Genomic DNA, 21,188 nt, shown 5'->3' with positions numbered 1-21,188 from the left:
AACAACTTTTTGTCATTGTTTTGACGAAAATATCGTTACGATATTCAAAAATTACGACTTTCAGTCCTTACGATTATAGAGGGTCCACTGTACAACGCAGTTGCATTTGCTAGCCGAGTCCTTACAAAGGCTGAATGTAATTATACAGTAACTGAGCAAGAAGTTTTGGCAATAGTGTGGTCTTGAAGCTCTTTAGAGACATCATATGTCAGTACTGTGTCCATGTCTTGACAGAGCATGCTGTGCTCATTCCCTTGTTCCTGAGCAAACAACCTACTGGAAGATTAACCAGGTGGTCCTTGACCATCCAAGAGTCAACCCAACCTTTGAACGCTTGCCTGGGAGATCAAATGTAGTCACAGATGCTCTGTCGCGACATGTTAGTATAGTAACTGCAGACCCTCCATTTAGTGCCGAAGAGGTAAAGAGTGCTCAATGAACAGATCCCTTGTGGTCTGGTGTGATTCGATTCCTGCTCCAGGAAGATCTTATTCTGACTGTGAAGCCACCAGCACCCATTAGTGACTTTGTAATGAGCCAAGAATTACTGTATTGAACAGCCAAGTTGGGTACTCCAAGCACAAGGGTATACCAATTAGTAATTCCACAGTCACTAATGAATGTAGCCCTACAGCTAGTTCACGACACACCAGGTGTTGGGTGATTATCAAATGGTATACAATACCTACAGGTTGGTAGATAAGACACATAGGCAACATTTAGGCAACTTTATTTTGAAAAGTTTCGCCTACACAGTAAGCTTCTTCAGTCAAGTACAGAAATTAGGCAGGAGCAGTAGAGATGTGAAGACGATGTAATCAGTCCATCACCCTTGAAGTCGTAGATTTGAGATTATCAGTCCCTCAGCCTGGAGAAGTTAGTTCCAGACTTTGGAACAGTACTTCTCCAAGCTGAGGGACTGACAACCTCAAATTCTACGACTTCAAGGGTGATGGACTGATTACATCGTCTTCACATCTCTACTGCTCCTGCCTAATTTCTGTACTCGACTGAAGAAGCCTACTGTGTAGGCGAAACGTTTCGAAATAAAGTTGCCTAAATGTTGCCTATGTGTCTTATCTACACACCAGGTGTTGCACACCCTGGTATGGATTGTTCTGTGAAACAAGCCGGAGTGAAATACTTTTGGCCATGTATGGCAACTGATATTTCTGAGTATGTTAAGAAATGCAGTGTCTGTATGCAACACAAAGGTAGTGTTAATGGCCCTAATCCTATCCAGGTGCATCCAACTACTAACGAACCGTGGGAAAGAGTTGCTGTAGATCTGTTAACTAATTTCAAATGTTCTCTCCAGGGCAACAAACATCTGTGTGTTATGGTAGATCATTTCACCAGATATTGTGAGTTAGTTCCTATTGCAGATAAGACTGCCGAAACTGTAGCTAGTTTTCAAAGAGCGTATAATCTGTAGGCATACCACCCTTAAGTCCCTACTAACAGATAATGGAGGTGAATTCTGTAATGAGATTCTTGAAAATTTGTGTACCTTGTACAAGAACTTTAAGTCAACTATTGTTCCCCATCATCCTGCAAGCAATGGTTTGGCAGAAAGAACCAATAAGAAAGTTCTCAATGTGTTGAGAGCCACTATCAATCCTAATAGTGAAACTTGAGATGAAATCATACCTGATGGCCAGTGTGCTATAAATTCTGCTTACAGTGCTTTGATAGGTGACACTCCACATTATGCATTGTACGGTGTAGATAAGCGTTTGCCTTATGAGTTGTTACATTCCATGCCAAAACCAAATTACAATGCTGATGATTTCAAAGCAACTCGTACCAGTCAAGTTCAAGGTGTTTTCAGAAGAATCCGAGAAACACTTCATAAATCAACAGCAGAATTTACAAGAGTAACTATTTCTCATGCTAAGCCGACCAAGATTAAAGTAGGTTCGAGAGTAATGCTGACTAACATCAATAAAACGTCGGCAATGCCCAAGCTCAATCAATAGTTCGTTGGCCCTTACTGAGTAGTTGAACATAGTGGCAATAAATATAAAGTTAGAGAAATTAGTACGGGTCAGTATAAAGAATTACACTTAGATCATATGAAGTTAGTATGATGATGACGTTCCTACCCAGACTAATGTGACAGACTCTGACAATCCTCCTGACTCTGTACCCTCTACCTCTAACACCCAGTCAGGTCATCAACCTGAATGTCATTATTCCCTGCATACATAACAAGTATTGAGAAACCCTCAAATGTCTTTTGTAGATATTAATTCAGATCTCTCTCAATCACGGCATGTGTTCACCATTGCAAAAGAATTCAATCCACCCAGAGATGATAACCATTCTGCATATGTAAATCTTACCCTAGCAGAGTTGAGTTTAAATGTACATAGCCTGTATAATTAGATAATCAAGTTGAATGAAGTTGTCAGCTGTGTGTTTTGTTATTAGCTGATCAGTTTTTTTTTAATTTTTTTTTTGTGTTCATGTTCCCTCCGAATTCCAAGATTTAGCCGTAATGATCTGTGCGCACCAGGTCTAACTTTGCTGTTAATTACTTTCCTCTTTGTAAATATACAGTGGAACCTCTACTTGCGAGCGCATCCACATGCGAGTTTTTCCAAATATGAGCAGTCAATGGGTCGATTTTTTGTTTCAGTACGCGAGCAAAATTTCCATAAGTGAGCAGACCTCAAGGCAGGTTCCTTGACGCTAGTGAGGGGCTCTTGCTCTTGATCTAGGGAATTGTATCTCATTTCTTTGTTGGCCTATCTTATTGAAACTTGGGCAATGTATGATGGAAAGATGCTTCTTAACGTACACAAAAATTGAAAGAAATCTAAGGATAAATAATGGAGTTCACTTCTCAGCAATTAGCCACCCCTTAGCGGTATTTTTGTATGGTTTTTATGGTTGTATTCTCAATTTTGGTCTCATTTGATAGAATGGAAGATATATTACAGAAATAGATATGATTTTGATTGCTTTCACGATGAAAAGTACCTTGAAATTGAGCTCAATACAGGAGAAATGTTCGATTGTTTTGGCTATGTTCAAGAGTAAACAGATGACGTCACTGTCCATTCCAATATGCAGTCGTGAATGGGTTGACATTATTTATACAATTATTGCAAATGGCATAACAGTAAATCTTATATTTTTTGTGTGAATAAAAATTGCAAATTATTTATATTGTAATAATAATAATAATAATATGTATAATAATAATAGTACGTGTAATAATACGATACAATAAGAATAATAATATATAATAATAATACATATATAATAATAATGTACTACATAATAATAATTATAATAATAGACGGCTTCAAAAGGCCATCACTAGATGGCAGTGTGTACCACAACAAAGAGGGAACGGTTGTTGCTGCCTCCACCTGTTACATAATGGCATATTTTATTCATTCTAGAGTATATATCAGGTTTCTGTGTTATTTATATTGTTTATTATTTCATATTAGATGAACTGTGATAGATAAATAAGCTGTTGAGTTGATGATAGCGAAATATTCATGGGGTATTTTGTCCTGTCTCCAGACAAACTCTCGTTGGCCTCTGTTGCCACGTGTATAATGACATATTTTATTCATTCTAGAGTATATATCAGGTTTCTATGTTATTTAGATTGTTTGTTATGTCATATTAAGTGAACTGTGATAGATAAATAAGCCGTAGATTTGATGATAGCGAAATATTCAAGAAGTATTTTGTCCTGTCTCCAGACAAACACTCTTTGGCCGCTGCCGCTGCCACATATACAATGACATTTTATTCATTCTAGAGTATATATCAGGTTTCTTTGTTATTTATATTGTTTATTATGTCATATTAGATGAACTGTGATAGATAAATATTAGTGAAATATTCAAGAAGTATTTTGTCATGTCTCCAGACAAACACTCATCGGCCACCACCACCACATATATAATGAGGTATTTTATTCATTCTTGACTATGTATCAGGTTTCTCTGTTAATTATTTACCTGGAGTTTACCTGGAGAGAGTTTCGGGGGTCAACGCCCCCGCGGCCCGGTCTGTGACCAGGCCTCCTGGTGGATCAGCGCCTGATCAACCAGGCTGTTGCTGCTGGCTGCACGCAAACCAACGTACGAGCCACAGCCCGGCTGATCAGGAACTGACTTTAGGTGCTTGTCCAGTGCCAGCTTGAAGACTGCCAGGGGTCTGTTGGTAATCCCCCTTATGTGTGCTGGGAGGCAGTTGAACAGTCTCGGGCCCCTGACACTTATTGTATGGTCTCTTAACGTGCTAGTGACACCCCTGCTTTTCATTGGGGGGATGGTGCATCGTCTGCCAAGTCTTTTGCTTTCGTAGTGAGTGATTTTCGTGTACAAGTTCGGTACTAGTCCCTCTAGGATTTTCCAGGTGTATATAATCATGTATCTCTCCCTCCTGCATTCCAGGGAATACAGGTTTAGAAACCTCAAGCGCTCCCAGTAATTGAGGTGTTTTATCTCCGTTATGCGCGCCGTGAAAGTTCTCTGTACATTTTCTAGGTCGGCAATTTCACCTGCCTTGAAAGGTGCTGTTAGAGTGCAGCAATATTCCAGCCTAGATAGAACAAGTGACCTGAAGAGTGTCATCATGGGCTTGGCCTCCCTAGTTTTGAAGGTTCTCATTATCCATCCTGTCATTTTTCTAGCAGATGCGATTGATACAATGTTATGGTCCTTGAAGGTGAGATCCTCCGACATAATCACTCCCAGGTCTTTGACGTTGGTGTTTCGCTCTATTTTGTGGCCAGAATTTGTTTTGTACTCTGATGAAGATTTAATTTCCTCATGTTTACCATATCTGAGTAATTGAAATTTCTCATCGTTGAACTTCATATTGTTTTCTGCAGCCCACTGTCATATTATGTCATATTAGGTGAACAGTGATAGATAAATAAGCCGTATAGATGATATTAGCGAAATTATTCAAGAAGTATTTTGTCCTGTCTCCTGACAAACTCTCGTCCACCACCAACACCACCCATACCACTACATGAATTACATATTTTATTAATTTTAGAGTATATATATATCAGGTTTCTCTGTTATTTATATTGTTTATGTCATATTAGATGAAGTGAGATAGATAAATAAGCTGTACAGTTGATATTAGTATAATTATTGAAGCACAGAATTCCACTGGAATGGGTTAATTGCATTTCAGTTAATTTAAATGAGAAAAATCGACTCTGCAGATGAGTAAATCCAGTTGCAAACAAGGTCTTGGAATGGATTGAACTCGCAAGTGGAGGTTCCACTGTACATTCTTCCTCAGAATTTGTAGAGTACATGAATACAGATTGATCGATCACTTCTGTCTTTTATTGTACTGTGATTTGTTACTGTAATTTGCAATGCATTATGCTACCATCCATTACATTTACCAACCGTTACAGTAATATCCATTCCAATGTTATTCATTCAACCGAGTACATTCCATTACCATTTCTGTGATTAGTTCTAAGTTGTATATGTGTTTGCTATTGTATAGAATCAGCCCAGAACCACATGCCTGTTCAGCCTGTAGCATAGTATTGTATGTCGAGACACCATACGTAACATGACCGAGCTGTCAGCATAGTTGCTGATTCTCTGTATTTGTTTGTGTAGCATATCTGAGTATCATGGTTAGTACCATCCATATGGACGATCCCATGCTAGACTTAGTGGCTAACATGTGACATCACACAGTGCCGCTTGTGGGCGGGAGTCACCCTGTCCCTTTCTCAGTTCCCAGATAGACCTACAGGCTACAACAGGCTAGGCTGGGCTCCCCTCATGACTCTGCAAATACAAGTGTTACAAGCCATCCTCTTGTGTATTTCTACACCACCTTTATCTCCTAGAACCCTCCATGCTACATATATCATTGATGCCAGTGTTGCAGATTGATGTTATTGATGCCAGTGTCACATAAATCTATGTCATTGATGCCAGTGTCACATAGATCTATGTCATTGATGCCAGTGTTATATAGGTCAATATCATTGATGCTAGTGTTAGAGATGCCACTGTCACATAGATCTATATCATTGATTCTTGTGTCACATAGATCTATGTCATTGATACCAGTGTCACATAGATCTATGGCATTGATGCCAGTGTCACATAGATCTATGTCATTGATGCCAGTGTTACATAGATCTATGTCACTGATGATAGTGTCACAAAAATCTATGTCATCAATGCCAGTGTCACATAGATGTATGTCATTGATGCCAGTATCACATAGATCTATGTCACTGATACCAGTGTTACATAGGTCAATATCATTGATGCCAATGTTACATAGATCTATGTCACCGATGTTAGTGTCACAAAGATCTATGTCATTGATGGCAGTGTCACATAGATTTATGTCATTGATACCAGTGTTACATAGGTCAATGTCACTGATGCTTGTGTCACATAGATCTACGTCATTGATGCCAGTGTTGCTAGTGTCACAAAGATCTATCTCATCAATGCTAGTGTCACACAGATGTACAGTGGAACCTCAAATATCGAACATAATCTGTTCCAGGAGTTGGTTCTAAATTCGAAAAGTCTGAAAAGCGAAGCAATATTTCCCCTAAGAAATAATGAAAATACTATTAATCCCTTCCAAAAACCCAAAAATATTCACAAAAAAATACATTTTATAGAGATTAATTATAGTTTTACATACACACAACAAATACAGTGTTCAATTATGTATTAATAAATTTAACCCTTTCAGGGTCGACAGGCCCTCTCAGAGACTTGTTCTCAGGGTCGCCCAAATTTCAAAAAAAAAAAATTAGTTTTTTCTTATGAAAAGATAGAGAATCTCTTCCCGATCATAATGACACCAAAAGTATGAAATTTGATGGAAAACTTAGGGAATTATGCTCTCGTGAAGTTAGTGGTCTCGACAATGTTTACACATTGGTGATTTTGCCCATTTTGAGCCCTATTTTCGGCCAATTCCAGTGTACTAGTCGACAAAAATCATAACTATTTCGCTAGAACTCCATTTTTTCTATCGAATGAGTACGAGAAACCACCCATTTACCGATTTCAACTCTCCAATACAGTGGTCAGAATTTAGCAATTTTGCCAATTTCACACAAATTTCAAAAGATGCCAATTTCCGAATAGGGTCCAGAATAAACAAGAAAGACATTCCTGGCACTAAAATAGCATTTCCTCGGTTCATTAGTCACGTCCCCACGCCCCTCTTGCATTCTTTCGCTTTCCACTTTGAATTTTTATTCTCACAAAAAAATAGAAGATTTACTGTTATGCAGACTACTACATTAGTGTAGAAATGGTATAAATAATATCAGTGCACTTGTGAAAGAATATTAGACTCACCAGTTGACGTGTATTGGACGCATAGCATGATTTGTTTACTTATGAACATTATTAAAAATCGAACATTTCTGCTACTTTAAGCTCAATTTCAACGTACTTTTCTTTGTAAAACCAGTCAAAATCATCTCAATTTCTGTAATATGTCTTCCATTCTATAAAATGAGAGCAGGAAAACTAGAATATAACAATAAATACCATATGAAAATACAGTGCAAAGTTGCTGTTTTAATCCAAAAACATGGTCAAAGTTTTTTTTTTTCTCATTACGCACTGTGCTGCAGGATTTTTTTATACTGTGCACACTGACCACATAGACCCATTCTTTCATATGCAGGCCTACCAGCTTTCTCTCATTAGATTTGAGGGCGCTAGAATTTAGGCATGCTAGTGCGTCAAAAATCCTGGTGCGTAAGCCATACTAGTACGGCCGAAACCCTGAAAGGGTTAATTAAACATATAAAATAACATTTTACTTACCTTTATTAAAGATTGGTGATGGTATCTGGAAGATATTGAGGAAGAGAGAGGGAGTTGGGCATAGTGTTTGGAAGGGGAATCCCCCTCCATGAGGATGTTGGGTATCAAAGCCCTCTCTGGGGTTACTTCCCTTCTCTGTCTTTTAATGCCACTAGGACCAGCTTCAGAGTCACTGGACCCCTGTCTCACAAAACAACTGTCTACAGTCCTCTGTTTCTGGTGCCTCTTTAAGATTTCCCTAAAATGGGACATGGTTCTGTCACTGAACTTGTTGCAAAGATGGCTTGTTTCAGCTAGCTCAGGGTGGTACTTCTCCACAAATCTTTGGACATCATTCCACTTCTGTATTATTTCCTTTTTCACATCTATGGTGTTTCTCACTTTCTTTACCACAGGGGTACCACTAGCAAGTTTCGTTGCTCCCATTGTAGCTTATTTCACAGTCCCACAAGTACTAAACACAATGATATAATCGTAAAATGTTTGAATGAGATCACAGGTTAGTGTTCACAGGTCCGGTACCCGGTGGTTGGAAAATAGGGGCGAGTTCGATAATAGGGACAAAATTGGTTTGAAAACAGGGTTCTATTTTCGAAGAGTTCGATAAGCGATTCGTTCGAAATTTGAGGTTCCACTGTATGTCATTGATGCCAGTGTCACATAGTTCTGTCATTGATGCCAGTGCTACATAGGTCAGTATCATTGATGCTAGTGTCACAGATCTGTCATTAATGCTAGTGTCACATAAATCTATGTCATTGATTCCAGCTTCACATAGATCTATGTCATTGATGCCAGTGTCACATAGATCTATGTTGTTTATGCCAGTGTCACATATATTTGTCATTGATGCTAGTGTCACATAGATCTGTCATTGATTCCAATGTTACAGATGATGTCATTTATGCTAGTATCACATGGATCTATGTCATTGATGCTAGTGTCACATAGATCTATGTCATTGATGCCAGTGTCACATATTTATGTCGGTGTCACATATTTTTGTAATTGATGCCAGTATTACATAGATTTATGTAACTGATGTCAGTGTCACATAGATTTATATCATTGATTCAAGTGTCACATAGATTTATGTCAGTGTCACATAGATTTGTTATTGATCCCAGTGTCACATGGGTCTATGTCATTGATTTCAGTGTCATAGATCTATGTCACTGATACTAGTGTCATAGATCTATGTCACTGATACTAGTGTCACATAGATTTATGTCAAGGTAAGAATATTTTAATAGTAGGTGATTCTTAGGTAAGATATAAGGACCGTGCATTTTGTAACAGAGACAGAAAGGTCAGGCAGAGAACGTGTCTTCCTGGAGCTGGTGTTGGCGGCATAGTCAGCAGGTTGGATAATATTATGGCAGGTAATGGGAACAAGCCCATTATCTGTCTTAGTGCTGGGGGTAATGACATTGGGAAGGGCAGGAGAGAGGAGCTGCTGGATAAGTACAGGTCAGCCATAGAAGTAGTTAGGTCTAAGGGAGGGATCCCAGTCATATGTAGCATCTTGCCTAGAAAGGGAGTGGGCAATGAATTGATGTCTAGGGCAATTGGTATAAATCGCTGGCTAGACAGGTACTGCAAGGAACTTGCAATCCCATTCATTGATAACTGGGACCTTTTCTTTGGCAAACGTGATATGTATGCAAGGGATGGACGTTCATCTCTCTGGCGATGGAGTGGTTGCATTAGCCAATTCAATTGAGAGGGTAATTGATGACTTGTCTAGGAATCTAAACTGATAGATTATAGAGGTATGGGTGTTTGTGGGAAACAATCAGGCTGCAGCATTAGGGTTAAAAACAGCAGTTATTACTGGGATACCTCAGGGATATGTTTAAAAGACAATATTCAAAATAAAGTTGCTAGTAATGGCAAATCAATTGATCAACAAACAAAGAGAGATAGTAGAGGGCAACAAGTGAATAGCTCCCTTAAGGTTTACTATACAAATAGTAGGAGTCTAAGAAATAAGATAGATGAGCTAAAATTACTTGCAAGTGTAGGTAATATAGATATTATTGGTATAACAGAAACCTGGTTCAACCTGAAAGATAGAGAAATGCCTTCTGAATGCAACATACAGGGTTATAAACTATTCCACACTGATAGGGTCAACAGGAAGGGTGGTGGTGTGGCGATGTATGTCAGAGAAAATTTAAATTGTTGTCTTAGACATGATATAAGATGAAACATCGAACACAGAATCGGTTTGGCTTCAGTTTCTCGAGGGTCGTGACAAATTAATTTTGGGTGTGATTTATAGGACCCTAATCCTTTGTAGGGAGTGCAATAATCTGTTATGGGACGAAATTCATAAGGCATCTAGATATGAAAATGTTGTGATAATGGGAGATTTTAACTTTAGACAAATTGATTGGAACAATATGACAGGAAATCTTGAGTCTAGTGACTTTCTTGATACGGTTCAGGATTGCTTTTTAGAACAGGTTGTGACAGAACCAACTAGAGGAAACAATCTGCTTGGCTTGGTTCTTGCCAACAAAGATTCACTAATTAATAATCTTGAGGTTAATGATGAGCTTGGGGAAAGTGATCACAAATAACTTAGTTTCAATATATCATGGAATTACCCAGATAACTGCAATCAAATCTGTGTCCCAGATTTTCGCTTGGCCGACTTCATGGGACTGAAAAATTACTTGGGTGGGCTAAATTGGGATGTCCTGACTATGGGTCAGGTAGGTGATCTTTGTTGCCAATATGACGTTTTTCAGAGCATAGTTCTAGCTGCCCAGACAACTTTTGTTCCGAGTAGGGAAATTAGATCTAACAAAAATGATCCCAAATGGATGAACAATAAATTAAAACATCTCGTTGGTCAAAAGTGAGACATATATAGGCGTATCAAAAGAGGGGATGGGCAGTTAAGAAATCAATATATTCAATTAAAGAGAGAAATAAAAAAAGGAATAAGAAAAGCAAAAAGAGATTATGAGGCTAAGGTCGCAAGGGATTCAAAGACTATCCCAAAAGGGTTCTTTCAGGTATACAGAAGTAAGATTAGGGACAAGATTGGCCCACTTAAGAGTAACTCTGGTCAGATCACTGACAGTGATAAGGATATGTGTGAAATTCTAAATACCTACTTCCTCTCAGTTTTCACCCAGGAAAATACTAGCGATATTCCTGATATAATAGATTACGTAGAACAGGATGATAATAAACTATGTACGATTGCGGTAACTAGTGACATGGTCCTCAGACAAATAGAGAAACTAACACCCAACAAATCCCCAGGTCCTGATGAACTGTTTGCAAGGGTGTTAAAGGAATGTAAAGAGGAGCTTAGCATACCTTTGGCTAATCTTTTTAACATATCACTGCAAACTGGCATAGTGCCTGATAAGTGAAAAAATGGCAAGTGTAATACCTATTTACAAGGCAGGTGACAGGTCCTTACCTCCATAGTGGGAAAATTTATGGAATCAATAATTGCCGAAGCAATTCGTAGCCATCTTGACAGGCACAGATTGATTAATGATTCTCAACACGGTTTTACAAAGGGGCGTTCCTGTCTTGCGAATTTACTAACTTTTTTCACTAAGGTGTTTGAGCAAGTAGATCATGGTAATGAATATGATATTGTGTATATGGACTTCAGTAAGGCTTTCAATAGAGTTCCACACCAGAGGCTATTGAGGAAACTTAGTGCACACGGAATAGGAGGAGAAATTTTTTCCTGGGTAGAGGCATGGCTGACAAATAGACAGCAGAGAGTTTGCATAAATGGGGAGAAATCAGAATGGGGGCACGTCACAAGCGGTGTTCCTCAGGGGTCAGTGTTGGGCCCGTTGTTGTTCACAATTTACATAAACGACATAGATGAGGGAATAAATAGCGACATAAGCAAATTTGCTGATGACACCAAAATAGGCCGTCCAATTCATTCTAATGAGGACATTAGAGCACTCCAGGATGATTTGAATAGACTGACACAATGGTTGGAGAAGTGGCAGATGGAATTTAATGTTGACAAATGCAAAGTTCTAAATGTTGGACAGTTAAATAACCAGGCCACATATAAACTAAATAATGTAGATCTTAATTCTACCGATTGCAAAAAGGATTTAGGAGTTCTGGTTAGCAGTAACCTAAAACCAAGACAACAGTGCATTAGTGTTTGCAATAAAGCTAACAGAATTCTTGGCTTCATATCTAGACGTATAAATAATAGAAGTCCTCAGGTTGTTCTTCAACTCTATATATCCATGGTTAGGCCTCATTTAGACTATGCTGCTCAGTTCTGGTCACCATATTACAGAATGGATATAAATGCTCTGGAAAACGTACAAAGGAGGATGACGAAGATGATCCCATGTATCAGAAATCTTCCCCATGAGGATAGACTGAAGGCCCTGAATCTGCACTCTCTCGAAAGGCGTAGAATTAGGGGGGATATGATCGAGGTGTATAAATGGAAAACAGGAATAAATAAAGGGGATGTAAATAGTGTGCTGAAAATTTCCAGCCAAGACAGGACTCGCAGCAATGGTTTCAAGTTGGAAAAATTCAGATTCAGGAAGGATATAGGAAAGCGCTGGTTTGGTAATAGAGTTGTGGATGAGTGGAACAAGCTCCCGAGTACAGTTATTGAGGCTAAAACGTTGTATAGTTTTAAAAATAGGTTAGATAAATACATGAGTGGGTGTGGGTGGGTGTGAGTTGGACCTGACTAGCTTGTGCTGCTGGGTCTGGTACAGTGATCCATCCTTGAGTGGGGAAGACCAGACTGGGTGGGTCATTGGGATAATCCGGGGAGTGGGTCATTGGTGTTATCCGGAGGGGGGGACATGTACCTGCTCCGCATGGGTCAGTAGGCCTGTTGCAGTGTTCCTTCTTTCTTGTGTTCTTGTGTGTCAGTGTCACATAGATTTATGTAACTGATGTCAGTGTCACATAGATTTGTCATTGATGTCAGTGTCTCATTGATCTACCTGAAGAGAGTTCCGGGGTTCAACACCCCCATGGCCTGGTCTGTGACAAGTCCTCGTGGTGGATCAGGGCCTGATCAACCAGGCTGTAACTGCTGGCTGCACACAATCCAATGTACGAACCACTGCCCGGCTGGTCAGGTACCGACTTTAGATGCTTGTCCAGTGCCTGCTTGAAGACAGCCAGGGGTTTATTGGTAATCTCCTCATGTATGCTGGAAGGCAGTTGAACAGTCTTGGGCCCCTGACACTTATTGTCTTTACATGCTAGTGACACCCCTGCTTTTCATTGGGGGGATGTTGCATCATCTGCCGAGTCTTTTGCTTTCGTAGGGCGTGGTTCATGCGCAAGTTTGGTACTAGTCCCTCTAGGGTTTTCCAGGTGTATATAATCATGTATCTCTCCTGCCTGTGTTCCAGGGAGTACAGGTTCAGGAACTTCAAGCACTCCCAGTAATTGAGGTGTTTTATCTCAGTTATGCGCGCCGTGAAGGTTCTCTGTACATTTTCTAGGTCGGCAATTTCACCTGCCTTGAAAGGTGCTGTTAGTGTGCAGCAATATTCCAGCCTAGATAGAACAAGTGACTTGAGTGTCATTGATGTCATTGATACCAGTGTCACATTGATCTGTATCATTGATACCAGTGCAACATAGATCTATGTCACTGATACCAGTGTCGTTGATTCCTATGTCATGTAAATCTTCACATTAATCACAGCACCCTCAGTTTTGTTGTTAGTGATGAATTTTAGCTTAGATATGTGAGAATGAATCTAAACAGTGAGTGTGCACGGTAAAGAAAATCTTGGCCCATGCAGTGGATTATGAAGAAAAGCAAAGCTCTGTCCTTGTGTTTGGTATAAAATAGCAACTTTGTGGTAAATTTCCAGGATTATTTTTTAAGTTTTATTGGTTCTTTCTTGGAGCCAGTTGACAGAATGGACAACTTACTAGTGAAAAGCAGATGATTTTGGCTGGTTTCACAGTGGAAGTAGTTTGAAGTAGAGCTCAGAGCGGCAGAAATATTTGAGTTTTAGCAATTTTCCTATAAGGGTAGGACCTTCCCTAGCCATCCACTACATCTGCTTCAATTATTGGAATGGTTATATTTTACTAATCAGAGAAATAGGGTGTTATATTGGAGAAGCCTGGGGACGTAATTAATGAATTGAGACAAAGTTATTTCAATGGCTGGAATGCCTGCACTGTTCTTCAACATCACTAATCTGTTCTCCTCTAATATTGTTTATCCACCCTCATCACTAGTTTATTCTCAACTGTTATAATAAAACTGTCCACCACCAGTTTATTCTCATCATTATTAAACTTTCCTCACCTGACAGTAAAACTCAACTTCCTAGTATAATCACTGCATAACCATTACTATTCTGATATTTATGTTTCAGAGGCAGTCTTTTTCAACCTGGAGAGAGTCTATGACACAACATGGAGGCTTGATGTGCTTTGCCATCTCCAGACTTTGGGACTCCAGCATTGTCATCTCTGGTTTCTCCAATAATTTCTAACAGAAATTATTGTACTCTGTTTTTAAATTATAATTTTTTGAATTGGTGGAATTCAGATTATCTTTTGCTAGTTGAATGCTTGATTTACTGTGCTAAGTCAATAAACCAGAATGTATATTAACTAGGAATTGGATCAACTTAAGTATTGGCGTAGGCTAAAATAGGATGTGAAGTGGACAAAATTGCTGATGCATATAATTGTGCTTGAATATAATTCCCAAGGTTTTCCATCAAATGTACATTTGTGGTGTCATAATTTTAAAAAAAGATTCTTTACCACTTGAAAAATTGCGACGCTGTCAACACTTCTAATATTAAGAGTCACAACAACGAAAGTGTTAAGTGCTTAAATGACCTTACAGACCAGAAAATAAGATGCAATACATTAAAGTTCCTTCAAGGAAGCAAACATATCAGTGTTCTGAATGTCTGAAAGACTTACCATGTAAATCACATCTAATACGACACATGAGGGTTCATACACAAGAAAAACCATATCAGTGTTCTGAATGTCTAAAACACTTTTCACGTAAATCACATCTAATAGAACACACGAGAATTCATACACAAGAAAAACCACATCGGTGTTCAGAATGTCTAAAAGATTTTTCACGTAAATCACACCTAATTCAACACATGAGGGTTCATACACAAGAAAAACCATATCAGTGTTCTGAATGTCTAAAAGACTTCTCATGGAGATCAAACCTAATACATCACATGAGAGTTCATTCACAGAAAAAGCCATATCACTGTTCTGAATGTCTAAAAGACTTTAAGCAGAAATCATCTTTAATACAACACATGCGAGTTCATTCTCAAGAAAAACCATATCAGTGTTCTGAATGTCTAAAAGACTTTTCACAGAGATCAACCCTAAAACAACACATGAGAGCTCATTCACAAAAAAAACCATATCAGTGTAATGAATGTCTAAAAGACTTTTCACAAACATCCAATCTAATACGACACATGAGAGTTCATTCACAAGAAAAACCATATCAGTGTTCTGAATGTCTAAAAGACTTTTCAGATAGATCTAATCTAATACAACACATGAGAGTTCATACACAAGAAAAACCATATCATTGTTCTGAATGTCTGAAAGATTTTTCACATAGATCTCATTTAATACTACACATGAGAGTTCATACACAAGAAAAACCATATCAGTGTTCTGAATGTTTAAAAGATTTTTCAGATAGATCAACCTTAATACGACACATGAGGGTTCATACACATGAAAAACCATATCAGTGTTCTGAATGTCTGAAAGACTTTTCAGAGAAATCTCATCTAATGCAACACATGAGAGTTCATACACAAGAAAAACCATATCATTGTTCAGAATGTCTAAAAGATTTTTCACATAGATCAACCCTAGTACGACACATGAGAGTTCATTCATTAGAAAAACCATATCAGTGTTCTGAGTGTCTAAAAGACTTTTCACAGAGTTCAACCCTAATACAACACATGAGAGTTCATTCACAAGAAAAACCATATCAGTGTTCTAAATGTCTAAAAGACTTTTCACAGAGATCATCTCTGTTACGACACATGCAAGTTCATTCTCAAGAAAACTCATATCAGTGTTCTGAATGTCTAAAAGGCTTTTCACGGAAATCATCTCTAATACAGCACATGCGAGTTCATTCTCGAGAAAAATCATGTCAGTGTTCTTAAACCTTTCAGGGTCTGCCCCATAGATCTACAGCTCTGAAGCCAGGGTCCAAGTCGTAAATTTACTCCAAAATTCTGGCAGCTTCAAATTTAGCGTGAGAAGGCTGGTACGCCTACAACAAAGAGAATTGGTCTGCATGGTCAGTGTGCACAGTAAACAAAAAATCAGGGCACCCGCATTGCATTGTTGCACTGCTGTCTCAGTACACATTGTTCGTCATGCCTTGCGGCAGGGAAGCTCTCACTCCCTCTTCCCAAGTTATAGTTCTAACACTGATGTAGGTGGATCTGAAGAGGAATTCTATGGTTTTGAACCATATGGCACAGTGGTACCATATGGTACAGTGGTACTGTATGGTACTGTAAGGTACAATGGTACCATATGGTACAATGTTCCATATGGTTCATTGTACCATATTGGACATTGTACAGTATGGTACATTGTACAATATGGCACATTGTACCATATTATACAGGGCACAGGGACCCTAATGGAAATAAATCACTCTGACTTTTTTGGGTTACCCTAGGTTCTCCACACATATGCTGTTATGTATGATAATCTACGTAACTGTAGTTGTGTATACCTGAATAAACTAACGACGCCACATGCACTTGAGTAATTTTATTCAGGTATACACAAATACAGTTACACAGATTATCATACATAGCAGCATATGTGTAAAGAGCCTGGGATAACCCAAAAAAGTCAGTGATTTATTTCCATTGGGGTCCCTGTATCTGTACCATATGATACCCTATACCATATGCAATTCTGAAGGGACTCAGTAAATCCCAAGCCTCCTCACCTGGAATAAACAGTGAAAGTGACAATGATGTGGATACAATTGGGATGGATAGACCACATGCATCAGTAGGTGGTGGTGCCACGAGCATACAGCATGCAGCGCAAGCCCAGAATAGGACCCAAGCTGCTGACTCAGCAGTTCTAAGACAAAGTGCAGTGTAATCCACTGGTGGAAGGAGACAACTGTTGGCTAAAATGGATTTTTTTTGCAACGATAATGCTTATGTCTCATGTCTATAAGCATAATTTAAAATCATACTGGTGCACAGATGAGTAAGACACCGCTGTGAATGACACCTTGTTTCAAAGACTTTCACAGACTGCAGCAGTTCTAGGAACATGTCCAGTGACTGCATATGTAAATACAGTGGACTCCCAGTTTTTGGCCGGTGAGGAATTCGTACAATTCGGATTTTGAGTGCTTTTTTCGGGAAAATTTTATACATCTCGAAAATCGTTGTTACCAGACATATGCGCGTGAGTCACTCATACGTTCGCGACTCACTCTTAGGCACATTAAATGTCTTATTTTAGGTTAATATAAACATTTTCATTAATCCATCTATGATATTTTTTCAAAATTATGCAAGAAACACGTTACATAGCATATAAACATGCCTTTGTTACTCGTTCACTCAGTGTCCCTCTAGTCTTGACGCCATAGTAATACAGTGGACCCTTGGGTATCAGCTGTTCCAGATATTGGCTAATTCGGTGTTTGCCCACTTTTTTGGCCAAAATTCTATCCTGGCTATCGGCTATTACAGTGGACCCTCTGATTTCATGGTTAATCCTTTCCAGAGAGTCTGCTGAAAGTCGAAATTCACGAAAATCAAAACCATTTTTCCCATATGAAATAATGTAAATCCAATTAATCTGTTGCAGACACCAAAAAGTAGAGATTAAATATGTATAGATTTACATACAGAAAAGAATGACAGATCAGTATAAAGCAATAATAAAATGTATAAATGAACATTTAACATCACACTTACCTTTATTGAAGACTCTTGTTGGTGTATGGAAGATAAGGAGGAGGGGAGAGGGAGGCAAGTTTATTGTTTGGAGACAGGACAGTATGCTTCAATATGATGCTAATATCAACTATACGCCCAGGGAGGTACTACCGTCCTGCCAAGTGAGCGTAAAACGGAAACCTGTAATTGTTTTACATGATGGTAGGATTGCTGGAGTCTTTTTTCTGGCTCATAAACATGCAAGATTTCAGGTACGTCTTGCTACTTCTTCTTACACTTAGGTCACACTACACATACATGTACAAGCATATATATACAAATACCCCTCTGGGTTTTATGCTATTTTCTTTCTAGTTCTTGTTCTTGTTTATTTCATCTTACCTCCATGGGGAAGTGGAACAGAATTCTTCCTCTGTAAGCCATGCGTGTTGTAAGAGGCGGCTAAAATGCCATGAGCAAGGGGCTAGTAACCCCTTCTCCTGTATATATTACTAAATGTAAAAGGAGAAACTTTTGTTTTTCCTCTTGGGCCACCCCGCCTCGGTGGGATACGGCCAGTGTGTTGAAAGAAGATCAACTATATGGCTTATTTATCTATCACAATTCATCTAATATGACAAACAATATTAATAACATAGAAACATTATATATACATACTCTAGAATGAATAAAATATGGCATTACTTATGTGAGGAATGCTGGTGGTGGTGGTGTTCTGTTTATAAGGGCCACTGACAGCATAAGCCATACACAGTGGACCCTTGTTTTTTTGTAAAGCTCAAAAATTGCGCCGTTCGTCTGGGACATGTACACACGGCTCCTAGCTGCCTCACACTCCATTCCCAGCCAGTGTGCCATTGTTTATCAGTGAGTGAGGATGATCCCATGAGTTCATACAATACATTTCATAATATTCCATTTGTTTTAGTGCTTGCAACTGCTAAATAAGTCACCATGGCTCCAAAGAAAGCTTCTAGTGCCAGCCCTTTGGTAAAGAATGTGAGAAATGCACATAATTTAAGAAAAAGTTTGTAGAAAACATATGAAAGTGGTGGTAGAGTGGTAGCAGTTGTGATAGTGGTAGAGGGTGGTAGTGATGGTGGTAGAGGGTGGTAGCAGTTGTGATAGTGGTAGAGGGAGGTAGTGGTTGTGATGGTGGTAGTGGTTGTGATGGTGGTAGAGGGTGCCTTCTTCAGTGATTCAGCAATTCTACTAACTCCTCCAATGTTGTTGGAGTTATATAGGGCTACAGAAAACACCGCCGCCTCAGCTGCTGCTTCACAACCATTATGGACGGCTTATGCTCACAGTGGCCCTTATACACCCAACAAAAACAACAGAACACCTCTTGTGACATTCATAATGGCTTATTTTATTCATTCTAGAGTATATTCCATGTTTCTATGTTATTAATATTGTTTATTATGCATATTAGTTGAATTGTGATAGATAAATAAGCCATAGAGTTGATATTAGTGTCATATTCTCCAACAATAAACTCGCCTACCATCTCTCTGCCCTGTCTGCCATATACCAACAAGAGTCTTCAATAAAGGTAAGTGTGATGTTAAATTTTCATTTCTCTCTCAACACACCGGCCGTATCCCACCGAGGCGGGGTGGCCCAAAAGGAAAAATGAAAGTTTCTCTTTTTACATTTAGTAATATATACAGGAGAAGGGGTTACTAGCCCCTTGCTCCCGGCATTTTAGTCGCCTCTTACAACATGCATGGCTTGCATTTATTTGGCATTATTTTCTGCGTGTAAATCTATATTTAAGCTAGGGAAGTGACCCCTGAAATGACCTAGAGTCTTTATGGAGGGAGATTCCCGTTCCAAACAATAACCTCTCTTCCCTCTCTCCTCCTCCTTGTCTTCCATTCATCAACAACAGCCTTCAATAAAGGTAGCTGTCATGTTGAATGTTCATTCTTTTGTGCATGTAAATCTATCTTTAAGGCAAAAAAGAAATTTTTTGTTGATACTTCTGGGTGTGTGGAACGAATTAATTGGATTTACATTATTTCTTATGGGGAAAATGGATTCGCAAATCGTCAATTTTGATAATTGTCACACTCTCTGGAACGGATTAATTACGAAAAACGAGGGTCCACTGTATATGGTGGTGGAGGCAGCAGAGACGACCACCATTATTCACACTGAAACAATGTACGTAATTTATAAATAAGAAATATTGACACTTTAGTTTATAAATAAGAAATATTTACTTTTTATAAATAAGAAATATTTACACTTTATAAATAAGAAATATTTACACTTTATAAATAAGAAATATTTGCACTTACCTTGGAGGAGATGCTGGCATTGGTTTAGGGTGGTGGAGGATAGGCAGGGCGGCATTGTCACTGGCCCTATGTACCTCCAACAACATTTTGTGTCGTCCTTTTTTCTGTCGCTTAACTTACTTGCTACACTGTTAATGCCACATTTTATCGCTGGCTGGCGCTATAGCCTTTATCAACTCCTGCTGCTTTAGTATTGTACATATCATAGAATCACTGAAGAAGGCACATTCTCCTCTCTCTTCCTCCTCCACTTTGGTACTTTGCTATGATTTCTTTCTTTAATTCTATCATGTTTCTCACCTTTACCAAAGGAGCTTTCTTTTGGCCCATGGTGGCTTATTTAGCAGTTGCAAGCACAAAAAACAATAGATTATTACATATGAGTGCAGGGGGGCTTGATGCTCACTCGCTGGGAAACAATGCCAGACTGACTCTTGAATGCGTCTGTGGGAGGCTTTGTGTGCATAGGGCCACCGGGACATGTACTGGATGGGCACCGAATTTAAAGGGAAGCCGCAAAAATAGAGGCTATATTTTGATGAAAAAAGTTGCTGATAATCGAAATTCACGAAAACAGAGCCTCACAAAATTAGAAAGTCCAATGTATTTCAGAGATTGGCTGTATTGGACGTGTTCCACCGCCGCTCCGCTGCATTCGTGAGTCAGTCTGGCTGTGTGTCTGGGTACACTATAATCCAATGTTTCTTTTGTGGTTGAGCGCAACTGCAAAATAAGCCACCATGGGCCCAAAGAAAGTTCTAGTAAAGTTCCTTTGGTAAAGAAAGTGTTAGAAACACAATGGAATTTAAGAAAGAAATTGATGAAAAGTGTGAGAGTGGTGTTCGAGTGCTTGAGCTTGCCGCCAGGATGTATGGGAACTCCAAATCAACAATCACTTTCATCCTGGCAAGAAGAGAGAGGGAGAATGTGTCTTCTTCAGTGATTACATACATTTGTGCAAAGTGGAGGGAGGTGCAAACTTTTGTTGAAAAATATCACCCTGACCAAGCTGAAATAAGCCATATCTGCAACATGTTCAGTGACAAAACCTTGTCCCACTTCAGGCAAATCTTAACTCTTTCAGGGTC

At 38.9% G+C, this 21,188-nt stretch overlaps 1 protein-coding gene across 1 annotated transcript in view; it reads left to right on the top strand.

Moving 5' to 3' along the window:
• Positions 1 to 18,311, top strand: part of LOC138853888 (zinc finger protein 271-like) — a 99,892-nt gene extending 81,581 nt beyond the window's left edge. Inside the window, exon 2 of the mRNA XM_070093453.1 lies at positions 14,207 to 18,311. Within this exon, the coding sequence (XP_069949554.1) occupies positions 14,702 to 16,012 (1,311 nt within the window). The 5' untranslated portion in view covers positions 14,207 to 14,701 and the 3' untranslated portion in view covers positions 16,013 to 18,311. The remainder of the gene's footprint in view (positions 1 to 14,206) is intronic.
• The last annotated feature ends 2,877 nt before the right edge of the window (positions 18,312 to 21,188 follow it).

This window comes from Cherax quadricarinatus, chromosome 42 (genome assembly GCF_038502225.1).
Source record: "Cherax quadricarinatus isolate ZL_2023a chromosome 42, ASM3850222v1, whole genome shotgun sequence".
Classification (NCBI taxonomy): domain Eukaryota; kingdom Metazoa; phylum Arthropoda; class Malacostraca; order Decapoda; family Parastacidae; genus Cherax; species Cherax quadricarinatus.
Note: the sequence above shows the minus strand (reverse complement) of the source record. Positions and strands in the feature narration are given on the sequence as shown.